The following is a 20,355-nucleotide window of genomic DNA, read 5'->3' as shown; positions in this document are numbered from 1 at the left end:
TGGGCTATTTTTACCGTAGTGAACGATCATTAGAGTTTCCACCAATAACCAACCAACGAATCTTCGGAACTGTTAAAACTCTAGTGAGCCGTTTGGACTTCTTGGGCTGATATTATCTGATGAAGTTTGGGGCCATCGATAGCGGTCTTTCCTTTTCCCTTTTTAATATTGGCCTTAAATCCAACCAAGCTTTGTCAGACTTCAGACCGTTGGCATCTTTGGGACTCCTTTACGTTTCTTTCTATCCTGTTATTTTACAGTTGTCTCACTAAAGACTACCTACAACAGTTCTTAGAGTTGATAAAATGGAAGCAGGAAACATGGGCAAGCAAATAATCTCAGTGACCTCGACAATTTTAGACAATTGGGTGTTTATATCAAGATAGACCTCTTGTGAAAATTGGGGTCAGAGAGCATAGTCAATGCGTCTGCTTCATTAAAGTCAACATCCACGCCGGCAGATATGCAGCATCCCATTTTTCAGGTCTTCAGAAGAAAGCTCTGACAGTGCCATTGATATGTGACTAACATGTAATGTGAACCTGGCCTTAACTTGTTTTTACCAGATAAAATTATCATTAGGGACCAGTGGACGAGTGGAAATACTCGAACCAGAACATTATTCCACAGTTTGGTTTGGGTACCAGAACCCAAATATCTCTCTCTCCTCCTAGACTTCCCCTGGAACTCCGAACATTGCAACGGACTTCTAGGAGAAGTCCATGTTCGGCGTTTACCATTGGACAGTAACTGTCTGGTACAAATGTCGAATTTTGGGGTTCGGGTTCAGTCATCTCTAGTGCTCACCTATGTACAGGATCACTGGATGTCCTACTACCTGGGACCTGTGCTGATTGGCACAATATGGAAATTTTATCTTAGGTGGAACACTATTATTCCCATGATAAAATGAAGCTGCAGGTCAGATGTCTGACCGCTGCTCCATTCATTCTCTATGGACGTGCCGGAAAATAGCCAAGTGCAGCACTTAGCAGCCCCATGAAAAATGAATGGAGGTCAAAAATGTTCACTGCCACTCCTTTCTATAATGGAGATAAAAGTCACCGTTCGATGCAGGTCCCGGCAGTTGGATCCCATGGGTAGGGGGTAACCTTACTTACTTTATTGCTTGACTATACTCCTGAAACTTGGTGTCACCATTAAAAACCACAACTGTTTTACAGAACATCCGTGGTCTCTTTGGATTTGGACAAGTGACGTGAAAAATGCCGGGACGGATGCAAATATACTTTTTCAGGTCTATGGAGAAAAGGGGAAGTCTGATGAAATGAGGCTGGACAACAACTCGGATAATTTCGAAACTGGACAAACAGACAAATTCATGGTAAGACTTGACATGAAGCCATTTGTGCGCGCACGGGTCCTAGAGTATTCAGACTGTTTTCTAGTCCCAGTCAGTCTGACACAACAGTTGGAAAGATTTTAGGTCACGCTTACAACCTTCTGTATAATACCTCTGCTTATTCCTTTCACCGTGACTGGGTTACGAAGTGTAAGGTCTCCTTCATAGGTGATTTTTCAGATGCACATGTTCTTAAGAGAGAGAAGGGAATAATCCCCTCAACCCAATGGGACTAATTACTGCCTGGAGCTAATCTACAATGGTTTAACCACTCAACTATCTCTAGATCCGAAAAGTTGAATGGACTGGCGCTAGTGATGAGCGAACGTGCTGGGATCAGGTGTTATCCGCCATGCTCGTGTGCCAACCCAGTGTCTTTGGAGTGCTAGAAAAATATGTTCGAGCCCCCCCGTTTCCTCAGGTGCCCATTGATGCTCCTCTCTGTGACAAAATCATGGTGAACGGTTGGGTTGCCAACTGAGGACCCTCATGAGTGCCATCTTGGTATTCGTATGTTACCATCTTGGTGCTCCTCATAATTTATAATAATCATAATATATACAGTATAAAGATCTATTTGCTAATAAATTAACAATAAATATAATATATATATATATATATATATATATATATATATATATATATATAATATTTGGTATTATCTTGAGTATAAAAGTCCTAGCTATCAAAATATTAAAGTCCTTAACCCGTACATTAAAATAAAATAGAGAAAAAAAATTGAAAAGCTGTTAACGTTTTTTTTATTCTTTGTACCAACCTCAAAAAAGGCAACAAAGAGCCGTGAAAACATCTTATGTACCCTGAAATGGTATCACTAAAAACTACAGCTCGGCACGTAAAAAACAAGTCCTATGTACTGTAGCTCCGACCAGTTGAAAAATACAAATTTTAAGGGTCGGCAAAAGTAATCTTTTATTTTTTTCCCATAAAGTTCGGAATTTTTACTTAACCCACTAATAAAAAAAAAATTAGGAAAACACAAACTTGGCAACAAGGAGCTTGATGTTCTTCCAAGTGGAGATGAAGTCAGGAAAGCAGTAAAACAACTTTCTTGTGGAAAAGCACCCGGAAATGATGCTATACCTGCTGAGGTATATAAATCTGGCGGCCCTGTTCTGATGCAAACGGTGACCAAACTATTCCAATATATGTGGACAAAGGAACAGGTTCCACAACAGATGAAAGATGCCAGCATAATCCACATATACAAGAGGAAAGGTAATCGCCAATCTTGTGACAACCATCGAGGCATCTCCCTTCTGTCCACTGCAGGCAAGATATTGGCTCGTGTCTTGCTCAACCGCCTTTTACATCACCTTGAGCAAGGACTATTACCCGAAAGCCAGTGTGGTTTCTGTGCTAAACGTGGAACAGTAGATATGGTCTTTTCAGCACGTCAAGTTCAGGAAAAGTGCCAGGAGCAACACCGTGACCTTTATGTAACTTTTGTTGATTTGACCAAGGCTTTTGACACAGTCAGTAGAGATGGCCTGTGGAAGATCGTGGCAAAATTTGGCTGCCCAAGCAAGTTCATCTCAGTCATCCAGCAGTTCCATGATGGCATGATGGTGAAGGTTCTGAACGATGGAGACGTATCTGAGGCTTTGCCAGTAACAAATGGCGTAAAACAAGGCTGTGTGCTGGCTCCAACCCTGTTCAGTATGCTGTTCTCTGCAATGTTAAGTGATGCCTTTAACAACTGTGAAGATGGAATCCAGGTTAGGTACAGGACTGATGGAAAGCTATTCAACCCAAAACGCCTGAAGGCGGTTACGAAAGTGCATGAGACTGTTATCCGTGAATTATTATTTGCTGATGACTGTGCACTTAACGCTAGCATGGAACAGCAGATGCAGCATGAAATGGACTGTTTTTCGCAAGCCTGCGACAGTTTTGGTCTCGAGATCAACATTAGAAAAACCGAAGTTATGTATCAACCGGCTCCAGGAAAACTGTACAAGGAGCCACGTATCACGGTGAAGGAGCAAAACCTCAAAGCAGTCGATAACTTCACCTACTTAGGCAGCACACTTTCCCGTGAAGTAACCATAGACGCTGAGGTTAACAACAGAATCGCCAAAGCCAGTGCCGCCTTCGGGAGACTGCGTAAGAACGTCTGGGAACGAAGGGGACTCAGCCTTACCACCAAGCTGAAGGTCTACTGCGCGGTGGTCCTCACCACACTTCTCTATGCTAGCGAGACCTGGACAGTGTACAGCCGGCATGCTAAACAGCTTAATCATTTCCACATGAGTTGCCTCCGCAGACTCCTCCACATCAGGTGGCAAGACAATGTCCCAGACACGGCAATTCTGGAACAAACTGGGCTCTGCAGCGTTTACACTCTCCTGCTGAAAGTCCAAGCCAGGTGGGCTGGACACGTGGTCCGAATGCCGGACAGCCGACTACCGAAACAACTGCTGTACGGAGAACTGTGCCAAGGAAAGCGAGCAGTTGGGGGGCAGAAGAAGCACTATAAAGACTGCCTTAAGGTGTCTCTCAAAAACCTGGAAGTCAACACCAATGAATGGGAAGAGCTTGCCCTGGATCGTCCAGGTTGGCGGGGCAGGATCACCTGAGGAGCATGTGTAGCTGAAGATAGGAAAATCTGTGACGCAAAAAGAAAGCGTGCTGTACGCAAGGCACAAGCAGAATCTGGTGTACTGACCACATCTGCTTTCGTATGTCAAGTATGTGGGCGAACCTTCAGGGCCCGGATTGGACTCATCAGCCACCTCCGGACCCATAACTATTAATTCTAACCCTGAAGTCATGGTCATCTTCGAAAACGAAGGACGAACATCATCAAAATAAAATAGAGAAAAAAAATTGAAAAGCTGTTAACCTTTTTTTTATTCTCTGTACCAACCTCAAAAAAGGCAACAAAGAGCCGTGAAAACATCTTATGTACCCCGAAATAGTATCACTAAAAACTACAGCTCGGCACGTAAAAAACAAGTCCTATGTACTGTAGCTCCGCCAGTTGAAAAATAAAAATTTTAACGGTCGGCAAAAGTAATCTTTTATTTTTTTCCCATAAAGTTCAGAATTTTTACTTAACCCACTAATAAAAAAAAATTTAGGAAAATACAAACTTGGCATTTGTCTAATTGTACTGACCGGAAGGTCTAAAAAACAATGGTGAAATTTTTGTTTTTTTGACTATTTTACTTCACTTGGATTTTTTATTACCCCATTTTTCAGTCTAATATTTGGCAAGTGCATTCAATAAGACAACTCGTCCTGCAAAAAAAACAACCCAAAAACAAGCCTGGTACAGGTCTTGGAAAAAAGGGAGGAAAAAGATGAAAAATTGCTGTTTTCTGTCTCTATAAAATAGTGTATTCCCATTTTTATTGCGCATGGATGCATTTCATGTATTTTTTCTTTTACAGATCGAGCTCCCAGACCTGGGAATCTTTTATAAACTCCGGATTTGGCATGAGAAGAGAAATGCATTCAGTGGATGGCATTTAAATAAAGTAAGACCCCCGCAACTCAGCAGCCTGAGCTAACCTGAGGTTGTTAGGGTAAATTGTCATTGTGTCACATAACAACCAATCACAGTGCAGCTTTCATTTTTAAAGAGGAGAAAATGAAATGAAAGCTGAGCTATTATTGGTTGCTATGGTTTCAAGTAGACAGCCTAATTAATCTCTCACCCCATAAACTGCAAAATTAGAAGGGGGTCTGGACCTGACACTAAACCGGAGGCTGCATGACTGAACTTCTGATTATACGTGTCAGTGTGGTCTTGTTGCAATCAGAAACTCACTCAGATAACTAGTAGTGAAGTAAAAAAGGACTTAGGCGAAACTTGGACGTCCGTGAAATTTAGGGACTGACTGTCGGACTCCTAACCCGATCTCAACCACCTCATATGAGGCTGAGAGCCCCCTTTTGACATAAAGTGAACCCTTCCAAACAAAAATGTTTGCTTATTTCGTTAACTATCATAGTAAGTAATTTAGGGACACTTAAAGGGGCTATTCCCATTTTCACAGATGGCTGTCATCTGATAGAGCTTGTAAAAACAAGCACTTTTGCAATTTACTGCTTGTTAAAAATTGCAACCATTTTTGAAATAACGCTTGTTTGTTTGCAACTCGTTGCTTGGAGGCCGACCGCCGCTGCTGTCTAGCTCGTAGGTAGCGCGCTGAAGCATACCTGGGATAAAGAGGTGACAGCGCGGTCCAGTATCTTGGCCAGCTTCAAAACAGTGCTTGCAAGCTCAATAGAAAAGACCTTGTAAGCTCTGCAAATATTCTGCAGCAATGGTCGGTCTCCAAGGCAACGAGCTGTAAACAAAAGAAAAATGTTAATATCCCGCGAACAGATGAAAATTTTAATAAGAAGTACGGTAAATTGCTTGTATTTCCAAACTCTATCTGACAATGCCCATTTATGAAGATGAGAATAACCCTTTAAAAGACCCCTCATCTTGGGACTGAAAAGTGACTCTACAGCTCGTCCGCACAGTCAACCTGCCTGGGGCCTTACACTGCCCCCTCTGCTCGGATTGGTGTCACACTCCTCCTGCTTCCAAGATGGCCTCTGCCGTGCCTTGGGGAGTGAATGCTTTAGGTTCTGCCCCTGGTCCCATCCGGGACTGACTCAGTCCTGCCCAGCTACATCCATTTGTGGCCAGGCAGTCCATCGTGTATGCAGTACTTGACCCCATCTATGATCGACCATTATATTAACTATGCCTTCATTTTGGGCTGTCACAGGTCACCATGCTGAAAACACTCACCAAAGAGAAGTATACCTTTAAGTGCGGCCGGTGGTTGGATCTCAATGAAGATGACGGTGAGATTGTGCGCGAGCTGCCAGCAGAAGGTCCACTGGTGGCGGCTGTATTACCAGGTGAGACCTTATGTATGGGCCTCAATGGGATCACCCTATATCCCAGTCACTCCAGCCTCCGCTGACCAGTGCCGATGGCATGTCCTAATGGTAACCATCACTTTATAAGATCCCAGTCACTCCACATCCGCTGACCAGTGCCGATGGCATGTCTTAATGGTAAACCTTCACTATATAAGATCCCAGTCACTCCAGCCTCCGATGACCAGTGCCGATGGCATGTCCTAATGGTAACCATCACTTTATAAGATCCCAGTCACTCCATCATCTGCTGACCAGTGCTGATGGCATGTCCTAATGGTAAACCTTCACTTTATAAGATCCCAGTCACTCCACATCCGCGGACCAGTGCGGATGGCTGATGGCATGTCCTAATGGTAACCATCACTTTATAAGATCCCAGTCACTCCAGCCTCCGGTGATCAGTGCCGATGGCATGTCCTAATGGTAAACCATCACTTTATAAGATCCCAGTCACTCTGGCCTCCGCTGACCAGTGCCTATGGCATGTCCTAATGGTAAACCATCACTATATAAGATCCCAGTCACTCCAGCCTCCGCTAACCAGTGCCGATGGCATGTCCTAATGGTAAACCATCACTTTATAAGATCCCAGTCACTTCAGCCTCCGCTGACCAGTGCCGATGGCATGTCCTAATGGTAAACCATCACTTTATAAGATCCCAGTCACTTCAGCCTCCGCTAACCAGTGCCGATGGCATGTCCTAAGGGTAAACCATCACTTTATAAGATCCCAGTCACTCCATCATCTGCTGACCAGTGCCGATGGCATGTCCTAATGGTAAACCATCACTTTATAAGATCCCAGTCACTCCATCATCTGCTGACCAGTGCCGATGGCATGTCCTAATGGTAAACCATCACTTTATAAGATCCCAGTCACTCCATCATCTGCTGACCAGTGCCGATGGCATGTCCTAATGGTAAACCATCACTTTATAAGATCCCAGTCACTCCAGCCTCCGCTGACCAGTGCCGATGGCATGTCCTAATGGTAAACCTTCACTATATAAGATCCCAGTCACTCCATCCTCCGCTGACCAGTGCCGATGGCATGTCCTAACGGTAACCATCACTTTATAAGATCCCAGTCACTCCAGCCTCCGCTGACCAGTGCCGATGGCATGTCCTAATGGTAACCATCACTATATAAGATCCCAGTCACTCCAACCTCCGCTGACCAGTGCCGATGGCATGTCCTAATGGTAAACCATCACTTTATAAGATCCCAGTCACTCCAGCCTCCGCTGACCAGTGCCGATGGCATGTCCTAATGGTAAACCATCACTATATAAGATCCCAGTCACTCCGGCCTCCGCTGACCAGTGCCGATGGCATGTCCTAATGGTAAACCATCACTATATAAGATCCCAGTCACTCCAGCCTCCGCTGACCAGTGCCGATGGCATGTCCTAATGGTAACCATCACTTTATAAGATCCCAGTCACTCCGGCCTCCGCTGACCAGTGCCGATGGCATGTCCTAATGGTAACCATCACTTTATAAGATCCCAGTCACTCTGGCCTCCGCTGACCAGTGCCGATGGCATGTCCTAATGGTAACCATCACTTTATAAGATCCCAGTCACTCCAGCCTCCGCTGACCAGTGCCGATGGCATGTCCTAATGGTAACCATCACTTTATAAGATCCCAGTCACTCCAGCCTCCGCTGACCAGTGCCGATGGCATGTCCTAATGGTAACCATCACTTTATAAGATCCCAGTCACTCCAGCCTCCGCTGACCAGTGCCGATGGCATGTCCTAATGGTAACCATCACTTTATAAGATCCCAGTCACTCCATCATCTGCTGACCAGTGCCGATGGCATGTCCTAATGGTAAACCATCACTTTATAAGATCCAAGTCACTTCAGCCTCCGCTCACCAGTGCCGATGGCATGTCCTAATGGTAACCATCATTTTATAACATCTCAGTCACTCCAGCCTCCGCTGACCAGTGCCGATGGCATGTCCTAATGGTAAACCATCACTTTATAAGATCCCAGTCACTCCAGCCTCCGCTGACCAGTGCCGATGGCATGTCCTAATGGTAACCATCACTTTATAAGATCCCAGTCACTCCAGCCTCCGCTGACCAGTGCCGATGGCATGTCCAAATGGTAAACCTTCACTTTATAAGATCCCAGTCACTCCAGCCTCCGCTGACCAGTGCCGACGGCATGTCCAAATGGTAAACCTTCACTTTATAAGATCCCAGTCACTCCAGCCTCCGCTGACCAGTGCCGATGGCATGTCCTAATGGTAAACCATCACTTTATAAGATCCCAGTCACTCCAGCCTCCGCTGACCAGTGCCGATGGCATGTCCTAATGGTAACCATCACTTTATAAGATCCCAGTCACTCCAGCCTCCGCTGACCAGTGCCGATGGCATGTCCAAATGGTAAACCTTCACTTTATAAGATCCCAGTCACTCCAGCCTCCGCTGACCAGTGCCGATGGCATGTCCTAATGGTAAACCATCACTATATAAGATCCCAGTCACTCTGGCCTCCGCTGACCAGTGCCGATGGCATGTCCTAATGGTAACCATCACTTTATAAGATCCCAGTCACTCTGGCCTCCGCTGACCAGTGCCAATGGCATGTCCTAATGGTAAACCATCACTTTATAAGATCCCAGTCACTCCAGCCTCCGCTGACCAGTGCCGATGGCATGTCCTAATGGTAACCATCACTTTATAAGATCCCAGTCACTCTGGCCTCCGCTGACCAGTGCCGATGGTATGTCCTAATGGTAACCATCACTTTATAAGATCCCAGTCACTCCAGCCTCCGCTGACCAGTGCCGATGGCATGTCCTAATGGTAACCATCACTTTATAAGATCCCAGTCACTCCGGCCTCCGCTGACCAGTGCCAATGGCATGTCCTAATGGTAAACCATCACTTTATAAGATCCCAGTCACTCCAGCCTCCGCTGACCAGTGCCGACGGCATGTCCAAATGGTAAACCTTCACTTTATAAGATCCCAGTCACTCCAGCCTCCGCTGACCAGTGCCGACGGCATGTCCAAATGGTAAACCTTCACTTTATAAGATCCCAGTCACTCCAGCCTCCGCTGACCAGTGCCGACGGCATGTCCAAATGGTAAACCTTCACTTTATAAGATCCCAGTCACTTAAGCCTCCGCTAACCAGTGCCGATGGCATGTCCTAATGGTAACCATCACTTTATAAGATCCCAGTCACTCCAGCCTCCGCTAACCAGTGCCGATGGCATGTCCTAATGGTAACCATCACTTTATAAGATCCCAGTCACTCCAGCCTCCGCTGACCAGTGCCGATGGCATGTCCTAATGGTAACCTTCACTTTATAAGATCCCAGTCACTCCAGCCTCCGCTGACCAGTGCCGACGGCATGTCCTAATGGTAACCATCACTTTATAAGATCCCAGTCACTCCAGCCTCCGCTGACCAGTGCCGATGGCATGTCCTAATGGTAACCATCACTTTTAAGATCCCAGTCACTCCAGCCTCCGCTGACCAGTGCCGATGGCATGTCCTAATGGTAACCATCACTTTATAAGATCCCAGTCACTCCAGCCTCCGCTGACCAGTGCCGATGGCATGTCCTAATGGTAACCTTCACTTTATAATATCCCAGTCACTCCAGCCTCTGCTGACCAGTACCGATGGCATGTCCTAATAGTAAACCATCACTTTATAAGATCCCAGTCACTCCAGCCTCCGCTGACCAGTGCCGATGGCATGTCCTAATGGTAACCATCACTTTATAAGATCCCAGTCACTCCAGCCTCCGCTGACCAGTGCCGATGGCATGTCCTAATGGTAACCATCACTATATAAGATCCCAGTCACTCTGGCCTCTGCTGACCAGTGCCGATGGCATGTCCTAATGGTAACCATCACTTTATAAGATCCCAGTCACTTCAGCCTTCACTGACCAGTGCCGATGGCATGTCCTAATGGTAACCATCTACTATATAAGATCCCAGTCACTCCAGCCTCCGCTGACCAGTGCCGATGGCATGTCCTAATGGTAACCATCACTTTATGAGATCCCAGTCTCTTCAGCCTCCGCTGACCAGTGCCGATGGCATGTCCTAATGGTAACCATCACTTTATGAGATCCCAGTCTCTTCAGCCTCCGCTGACCAGTGCCGATGGCATGTCCTAATGGTAACCATCACTTTATGAGATCCCAGTCTCTTCAGCCTCCGCTGACCAGTGCCGATGGCATGTCCTAATGGTAACCATCACTTTATGAGATCCCAGTCTCTTCAGCCTCCGCTGACCAGTGCCGATGGCATGTCCTAATGGTAACCATCACTTTATGAGATCCCAGTCTCTTCAGCCTCCGCTGACCAGTGCCGATGGCATGTCCTAATGGTAACCATCACTTTATGAGATCCCAGTCTCTTCAGCCTCCGCTGACCAGTGCCGATGGCATGTCCTAATGGTAACCATCACTTTATGAGATCCCAGTCACTCCAGCCTCCGCTGACCAGTGCTGATGGCATGTCCTAATGGTAACCATCACTATATAAGATCCCAGTCACTCCAGCCTCCGCTGACCAGTGCCGATGGCATGTCCTAATGGTAACCATCACTTTATAATATCCCAGTCACTCCAGCCTCCGCTGACCAGTGCTGATGGCATGTCCTAATGGTAACCATCACTATATAAGATCCCAGTCACTCCAGCCTCCGCTGACCAGTGCCGATGGCATGTCCTAATGGTAACCATCACTTTATGAGATCCCAGTCACTCCAGCCTTCACTGACCAGTGCTGATGGCATGTCTTAATGGTAACCATCACTATATAAGATCCCAGTCACTCCAGCCTCCGCTGACCAGTGCCGATGGCATGTTCTAATGGTAACCATCACTTTATAATATCCCAGTCACTCCAGCCTCCGCTGACCAGTGCCGATGGCATGTCCTAATGGTAACCATCACTATATAAGATCCCAGTCACTCCAGCCTCCACTGACCAGTGCCGATGGCATGTCCTAATGGTAACCATCACTTTATAAGATCCCAGTCACTCCAGCCTCCGCTGACCAGTGCCGATGGCATGTCCTAATGGTAACCATCACTATATAAGATCCCAGTCACGCCAGCCTCCGCTGACCAGTGCCGATGGCATGTCCTAATGGTAACCATCACTATATAAGATCCCAGTCACTCCAGCCTCCACTGACCAGTGCCGATGGCATGTCCTAATGGTAACCATCACTTTATAAGATCCCAGTCACTCCAGCCTCCGCTGACCAGTGCCGATGGCATGTCCTAATGGTAACCATCACTTTATAAGATCCCAGTCACTCCAGCCTCCGCTGACCAGTGCCGATGGCATGTCCTAATGGTAACCATCACTATATAAGATCCCAGTCACTCCAGCCTCCACTGACCAGTGCCGATGGCATGTCCTAATGGCAACCATCACTTTATAAGATCCCAGTCACTCCAGCCTCCGCTGACCAGTGCCGATGGCATGTCCTAATGGTAACCATCACTATATAAGATCCCAGTCACTCCAGCCTCCGCTGACCAGTGCCGATGGCATGTCCTAATGGTAAACCTTTAATGGTTTAATTCACTGACATCAAGCAGAGATCTTAAAAAATGCAACTGAACCTAAAAAATTGAAAGTTATAGAAACCTTTGTTTATGAAATGACTGGTCACCGTTCACACCAGGGTGGAAAAACTTTATATTCATGGAGTAAAAGGTCAAGACCTCCTCCCAACGTTTTACTGCCTCCTTACTGACACTTTGTAACATCACTTTCCAGGTTTCTATATACATCTAACATCAAGAAGCTTTGATTCATCTTTTGTAATGATTTTTAGCTACATCGTGTCTTACTCCAGTCACATCCAAAGCAGCATTCACAGTTTGCAACTATAAAGTTTATTAACATCGGTATTATCCTGGAAAACACACCCTGAGCAGACCCTGACCCGACAGTATAATGTCAGATCAATTGGAAGATCTGTATCCATAAGACTAAAAAAAACAACAGAATTTCAAGTGCAGCTTTGGATGTGATTGTGGTAGAAAATATAAAGTATGAGTGCTGCTCTGGATGTGATTGGAGAACAAGATGTAAACTATGAATGCTGCTGTGGATGTGATTGGAGAAGAAGATATAAGGTATGAGTGCCGCTCTGGATGTGATTGGAGAAGAAGATTTAAAATATGAGTGCTGCTCTGGATGTGATTGGAGAAGATGTAAAGTATGCGTGCTGCTGTGGATGTGATTGGAGAAGAAGATATAAAGTATGAGTGCTGCTGTGGATGTGATTGGAGAAGAAGATATAAAGTATGAGTTCTGCTGTGGATGTGATTGGAGAAGAAGATATAAAGTATGAGTTCTGCTGTGGATGTGATTGGAGAAGAAGATATAAAGTATGAGTGCTGCTGTGGATGTGATTGGAGAAGATATAAAGTATGAGTGCTGCTGTGGATGTGATTGGAGAAGAAGATATAAGGTATGAGTTCCGCTCTGGATGTGATTGGAGAAGAAGATATAAAGTATGAGTGCTGCTCTGGATGTAATTGGAGAAGATGTAAAGTATGAGTGCCGCTGTGGATTTGATTGGAGAAGAAGATATAAAGTATGAGTGCTGCTGTGAATGTGATTGGAGAAGAAGATATAAAGTATGAGTGCTGCTGTGGATGTGATTGGAGAAGAAGATATAAAGTATGAGTGCTGCTCTGGATGTGATTGGAGAAGATGATATAAAGTATGAGTGCTGCTCTGGATGAAAGCAGTAAGTCGCAGGTGACCGTTGACCTTCTAGGTTTTCCGCAGTGAAAGTTGATCGTTGGTGTGAGTTACCCACGCGGTGCTGAGCAGCTGTGACTCCTGAATAATGGATCACGCAGGGTGTTTTGTGTGGTGTCGCCCGATTACCACGAGGAGCAGATAGCGGGATCCGTATGTCACCGGTGTGTTTCCTCCTCCGCAGTGGTGAAGTATCGAGTGACCGTTCACACTGGCAATGTGAGCGGCAGTGGGACTGATGCTAATGTCTTTCTCTGCCTCTTCGGAGATTTGGGGGACACCGGGGAACGTTTCCTCATCGACTGCAAGAACAACATGAACAAGTTTGAAAAAGGCAACGTAAGTAGATGGGGTCTGAGCAGGGCAACACGGCGGCCGGGGGGCTCCTGTGGTGCGAGGAGACCTAGGGGCCTGGATGACACGGCGGGGATAAATAGGCAGACAGTTGTAGCAGAGCTCAGGTCGCTGCTTTAGTAAAGTATGTTCTTTAGGAGAACAGGGAAACCCGACAGGTCTCACAATTTCTGTCTCGGTTGATGGATGGAAAAATAATATAGTACCGAGCCTCTCGGGACATTGCACCATCTGTCTCTGTACACTGCGAAATAGAGGGAAAAAACGTTCTATAGATGATGAACACGCTGCACAGGATTGGGAAAGGGACGGCCTCGTCCTCATGCCATCACCTTGCACCCTTGGGAAAGGGACGGCCTCGTCCTCATGCCATCACCTTGCACCCTTGGGAAAGGGACGGCCTCGTCCTCATGCCATCACCTTGCACCCTTGGGAAAGGGAAGGCCTCGTCCTCATGCCATCACCTTGCACCCTTGGGAAAGGGACAGCCTCGTCCTCATGCCATCACCTTGCACCCTTGGGAAAGGGAAGGCCTCGTCCTCATGCCATCACCTTGCACCCTTGGGAAAGGGACGGCCTCGTCCTCATGCCATCACCTTGCACCCTTGGGAAAGGGACAGCCTCGTCCTCATGCCATCACCTTGCACCCTTGGGAAAGGGACGGCCTCGTCCTCATGCCATCACCTTGCACCTTTGGGAAAGGGACGGCCTCGTCCTCATGCCATCACCTTGCACCCTTGGGAAAGGGACGGCCTCGTCCTCATGCCATCACCTTGCACCCTTGGGAAAGGGACAGCCTCGTCCTCATGCCATCACCTTGCACCCTTGGGAAAGGGAAGGCCTCGTCCTCATGCCATCACCTTGCACCCTTGGGAAAGGGACGGCCTCGTCCTCATGCCATCACCTTGCACCCTTGGGAAAGGGACAGCCTCGTCCTCATGCCATCACCTTGCACCCTTGGGAAAGGGAAGGCCTCGTCCTCATGCCATCACCTTGCACCCTTGGGAAAGGGACGGCCTCGTCCTCATGCCATCACCTTGCACCCTTGGGAAAGGGACGGCCTCGTCCTCATGCCATCACCTTGCACCCTTGGGAAAGGGACGGCCTCGTCCTCATGCCATCACCTTGCACCCTTCTTCCCTGTAGCAGCTGACCGGCAGGGGTGGTCAGTGTCAGATCTCCATTCTTCGACTATCCCCTTTAGCCATTTTGCACAAAAATACATGAAAAACATTATTTCATATGGAGCAGGCTAAGAAACTGCCCCTATCCCATATAGGGCACTGCCAAAATCAGGGCTGGCTCCAATACCAATCACATGCTGCACATAGAGTAGGATTTCCAGGACTAATATACTGTAGCAAAGCTTCAGCTGTGAGAAGGACATGAGTGCGGGCATGAAGCACTCTGTATGTGGGACTTATAACTCAGTAGTACCAGTCCAGATGATGATTTTGGCTTGGAGCGTTGATGTGGTGGTGCCGGGAAGTGGCATCTGGCTCAATCCTCATGTCTTCTTTCGTATTGAAGCAGTACCAAGTGTACCAAGAACCCTCTCTTATCTCCAGGCAGATGAGTTCATCATCGAGGCCGTGACTCTGAAGCAAGTGAGGAGGGTCCGCATTGGACATGACGGGAAAGGAGGAGGTTGCGGATGGTATATGGACAAAGTGGTGGTGAAGGAAGAAGGAAAACCCGAGACTGAAGCAATTGAGTTTCCTTGTAACAGGTAGGACTAAAGAAGCCAATAACATAGAACAACATAACAATAAAACACACCATCCTTTCGGTCTATTTCTTAACTACACCATCCACTGTGGCCAAAAACTCAGTGGATCGGGAGACATTTTCAGCATTGGGAGATTCAGCATTAGTTTACACTCCTCTGTGTAAGGCTGAGTGCACCTCCAGGGTGCGGATAAGGAGGTGGAGATTATTTGTGGGCCACACCCATGCAGAGCCCACGACAGATTATATTTTCTCTGAGTGTCTCTGAGTGTTTTTTGTGAACCCTTCAACATTTTCCGTATTTCTGTATACATTTCACCTAAAACGCTATCTATTTGTAAGACTCAATAAAGAGAACCAGGTCAAAAAAATGAGTAAAAAATATTAGATTTTGTCATTTTTTTTAAAATTAGGAAAATGATTCAAAATCACAAGTTTGTGAGTGGTAAAAGTATGTGAACCTTTGCTTTCAGTATCTTCTATGACCCTCATGTGCAGCAATAACCGCATATAAATGTTTCTGGTAATTATTTAATAGTCGGCTTGGAGGAATTTTAGCCAATTTCTCCCATGGTCTCATCCACTCATCCATTCAAAAAAACATTGTATAAATAAAGCCTGTTAAAGTAATGGACAGCAATGTACTTTTTGGAGAGCAGTGGCTTTCTCCTTGCAATTCTGCAATTCAAACCATTGTTGTTCAGTGTCCTCCTGAGGGTGGACTCATGAACATAAACATTAGCTAATGGGAGAGACCTTTGGTTGCTTAGAGGTTACCTTGGGTTCTTTTGTTACATCACGGTCTATTATACGTCTTGTCTGTGGAGTGATATTTGTTGGTCGATCACTCTTGGTGAAGGTAATATTAGTCTAAAAATTTTTCCATCTGTACACAATCTGTGTGGCTATGGATTGGTAGAGTCCAAATCTACTATATAAAGCTGAATGTGTGTATGTGTGTGTGTGTATGCGTGTGTGTATGTGTGTGTGTATGTCCGGGATTGGCATCTGCACCGTCGCAGCTACAGCCACAAAATTTTGCACAGTCACACGTCTGGACCCCGAGAGCGTCATAGGCTATATTGTGAGGTGAAATTTTAACCCCGCGCGTTCCAATTCACCAAACAATTTTGCCCCTATCTACATAATGGGGAAAAAAGTGAAAGGAAAAGTGTTGGAAGCGTCGCAGCTACAGAAACAAAATTTTGCACAGTCACACGTCTGGACCCTGAGAGCGTCATAGGCTGCGTTGTGAGGTGAAATTTTAACCCCGCGCTTTCCAATTCACCAAACAATTTTGCCCCTATCTACATAATGGGGAAAAAAGTGAAAGGAAAAGTGTTGGAGGTGTCGCAGCTACCGAAACAAAATTTTGCACAGTCACACGTCTGGACCCCGAGAGCGTCATAGGCTACGTTGTGAGGTGAAATTTTAACCCCGCGCGTTCCAATTCACCAAACAATTTTGCCCCTATCTACATAATGGGAAAAAAAGTGAAAGGAAAAGTGTTGGAAGCGTTGCAGCTACAGAAACAAAATTTTGCACAGTCACACGTCTGGACCCTGAGAGCGTCATAGGCTACGTTGTGAGGTGAAATTTTAACCCCGCGCTTTCCAATTCACCAAACAATTTTGCCCCTATCTACATAATGGGGAAAAAAGTGAAATGAAAAGTGTTGGAGGCGTCGCAGCTACAGCCACAAAATTTTGCACAGTCACACGTCTGGACCCCGAGAGCGTCATAGGCTATGTTGGGAGGTGAAATTTTAACTCCGCGCTTTCCAATTCACCAAACTATTTTTCCCCTATCTACATAATGGGGAAAAGTGAAAGGAAAAGTGTTGGAGGCAAATTGACAGCTGCCAGATGTGAACAAGGGAGACTTAAAGAGTGAGAGCGATGGCGCAAAAGAGTATATACCGTACAGTTGCTAAGGTGGGGCCCCGACATGAGATACTCACCACACATGGGGATATGAACACACACACATTACCACGTGCTTGAACACATATTACCCTCAGCACACATTTCACCACACATACACCAACCTCGCCACATAAAAGTCGAAACACAAAAGTCGCCGCTCAAAACTCGCCATGCGCAAAACTCACCACATGCAAAAACTAGGCTCACGCAAAACTCGCCACAAGTGCAAAACTCACCTCATGGAAAACTCGCCACACGCAAAACTTGCACACGCGGAAAAATTGCCACATGCACAAAATTTGCAACACATGCAAAAGTTGCCTCACACAAAACTTGCACATACTCAAAAGGCACCAGACATAAAACTCACCACGCGCAAAACTCGCCATGCCCAAAACTTGCTGCACACAACTTGCTACACTAACCTGTCACATGCAACTCGACACACAAAAAGTTGCTACACACATGTTGCCACACAAAACTCATCTCACAAAAGTCACTACATGCATGTCGCCACACGCAACTCAACACACACAGCTTGACAAACGAAACTCGCCCTAAAACACACACAAGTCTGGTATTAGCCTTCAAAAATAAAAATCTGATTAATAAGCAGACAAACTACAAGAGCAACAAATGTACCATATAGGAAATACAGCAGCTGTCAGTCACATGACCTGTCTATTATGTGTATGTGTGAGCTAATATATACTGCCAGGGGGAGGGCTTCCTGTTGGCTGAGGATTTATCAGGCTGCCAATTTATCTTACAAATACTGAGGTAAAAATACTGAGCAAATAACGTGTTAACGAGGTCTAATACAGGAGATCACACAGGTATATACTATATACAGGAGGAGATGACATACAGGTATATACTATATACAGGAGGAGATGACACACAGGTATATACTATATACAGGGGAGATGACACACAGATATATACTATATACAGGAGAGATGACACACAGGTATATACTATATAGAGGAGGAGATGACATACAGGTACATACTATATACAGGAGGAGATGACATACAGGTATATACTATATACAGGAGCAGATTACCTACAGGTATATACTATATACAGGAGGAGATGACATACAGGTATATGCTATATATAGAAGATGACATACAGGTATATACTATATACAGGAGGAGATGACACACAGATATATACTATATACAGGGGAGATGACACACGTATATACTATATATATAGAAGGAGATGACATACAGGTATATACTATATATAGGAGGAGATGACTTACAGGTATATACTATATATAGGAGGAGATGACATACAGGTATATACTATATACAGGGGAGATGACACACAGCAGGTATATACTATATACAGGGGAGATGACATACTGGTATATAATAAATACAGGAGATGACATACAGGTGTATACTATATATAAGGGAGATGACAAACATGTACTGTATATACTGAGGTGAAAATGAGAGGTGTGAGGTGAAAATGAAAAGGTGTGAGTGCAAAATGAGAGGAGTGAGGGAAAATAGTGTAGTGATCGGAAAATGACAGATGTGAGGTCGAAATGACAAGTGTTAGGGGGGAATGAGAGGAGTGAGGGAGAAAATGAGAGGTGTGAGGGAGAAAATGAGAGATGTGAGGGGGAAAATTAAAGATGTGATTGGGAAAATGAGAGGCGTGATGGGAAGATAAGAGAAGTGACGTGCTATAACTAACCACAGATATTTACTATGCCCAGGCAACGCCGGGCTCTTCAGCTAGTTCCTTATAAATGGTTTTGTAACCTTTTCCATCCTGATGAGCCTCAAATATTCTTCTGAGGTCCTCAGAAATCACCGACTTTGCTAGATCTCCGTTCTTTAAATAAAGCAGGTCACCCATTTAAACCTAATTGTCATCCCATTGATTGAAACACTAAACTAATTTTACCTTCAAATTGTCAGGCTAATTCTAAAGGTTCACATACTTTTGCCACTCACAGACATCAGATATTGGATCATTTTCATCAATAAAAAAAATGATAACGTCTAATATTTTTGACTACTTTTGTTCTCTACTTTCAGGACTTGTGTGTAAATCTGATGTAGTTTTAGGTAAATTTTATTTAAAAAATTGGGAAATTTCTAAGTTGACAAGTTTTCTGTCAGGCATGCGGATTGTGGACCCACTGCACCACAGGTCAGGCTTACCCTGGAGGGGCATGGCTAAGCAGCTACTTGGTTTTTGCTATAGCTCCTGATGGTGGAGATACATAGGCTTTTGCTGCAGGTAGGCGCCAGGTACCACTCCAAGGGCAGTATCTGGTACTGCAGCAGCTGACCCCAAGGGTCAGGATAGCAGGCACAGATACAAACTCGGAGTCCTAGGCAGGATGAACACTTGCACTGCTTCAGACAAGGTGGATTCTGGAACACAGGACTGACATTGGTGATGGTTCAGGTACCGCCGGAGCTGTTGCAGGTTCAGATAGGGCAGCATGGTGGCTCAGTTGATAGCACTGCAGCCTTGCACTGGGGTCCTGGGTTCTAATCCCACCCAGGACAATATCTGCAAGGAGTTTGCATGTTCTCTCCGTGTTTGCGTGCGTTTCCTCTGGGTTCTCCGGTTTCCTCCCACATTCCAAAGACATACTGATAGGGAATTTAGATTGTGAGCGCCATCGGGGACAGTGATGATAATGTGTGCAAACTGTAAAGTGTTGCGGAATAAGTTAGTGCAGCGCCCCAGAGATCTGGTCAATGCAGTATGACGCTCTGCCACTAAGGGGAGTGATGGTACGTCTGATGGCACTGAAGGAATTCTCCTGACCAGGTATCACCAGAACACATTACACTTCACACTCTGGCCACTAGGGGGAGCAAAAGGCTTTATTTATTGGGCCACTCCTCACACTGGTAAAACTAGGGGCTGGGGAGGAAGTTAGTCAGAAGCTGACTAGCTGGATTCAGGCAACATCCCGTGGAAGGGGGTGTTGCGGGGAGAAGACACAGGGGGGACCCTGTCGGCGTGGGAACCTGGCAGGTGCCTAGCGAACAGAACAGAACGTTACGGAGCCGCGCCTGCACCTCCTGCGGCGGCATCCTAAGAAAGAGATAAGAAGGGAAGGATATTGTGGAACAGTGTAAACGAGATCAAGCAAAAAGGAGAGCCAGTAAGAGTGCCGTGAGACCGAGGCAACATCCTACTGAGGCGTGTAGTCGGTGGCCGGAACACCGCGGGAGTAACTGACTTGTCTTAAGGAACCACATTTTCTCCCTGCCGCTCTTTTGATATGTTTGCATCATTGCCACAATAAAGTAAGGAC

The 20,355-nt window shown here is 45.9% G+C and overlaps 1 protein-coding gene across 1 annotated transcript in view; it reads left to right on the top strand.

Moving 5' to 3' along the window:
- LOXHD1 (lipoxygenase homology PLAT domains 1) overlaps positions 1 to 20,355 on the top strand; it is a 269,874-nt gene that overhangs the window by 103,899 nt on the left and 145,620 nt on the right. Inside the window, exons 16-20 of the mRNA XM_069746857.1 lie at positions 1,185 to 1,345; positions 4,780 to 4,866; positions 6,115 to 6,250; positions 13,232 to 13,386; positions 14,970 to 15,130. Of these exons, the coding sequence (XP_069602958.1) occupies positions 1,185 to 1,345; positions 4,780 to 4,866; positions 6,115 to 6,250; positions 13,232 to 13,386; positions 14,970 to 15,130 (700 nt within the window). The remainder of the gene's footprint in view (positions 1 to 1,184; positions 1,346 to 4,779; positions 4,867 to 6,114; positions 6,251 to 13,231; positions 13,387 to 14,969; positions 15,131 to 20,355) is intronic.

The sequence above is a fragment of the Ranitomeya imitator genome, chromosome 1, assembly GCF_032444005.1.
Source record: "Ranitomeya imitator isolate aRanImi1 chromosome 1, aRanImi1.pri, whole genome shotgun sequence".
NCBI lineage: Eukaryota > Metazoa > Chordata > Amphibia > Anura > Dendrobatidae > Ranitomeya > Ranitomeya imitator.
The sequence above is the reverse complement of the archived record's forward strand: the minus strand, read 5'-3'. Positions and strand labels throughout refer to the sequence as shown.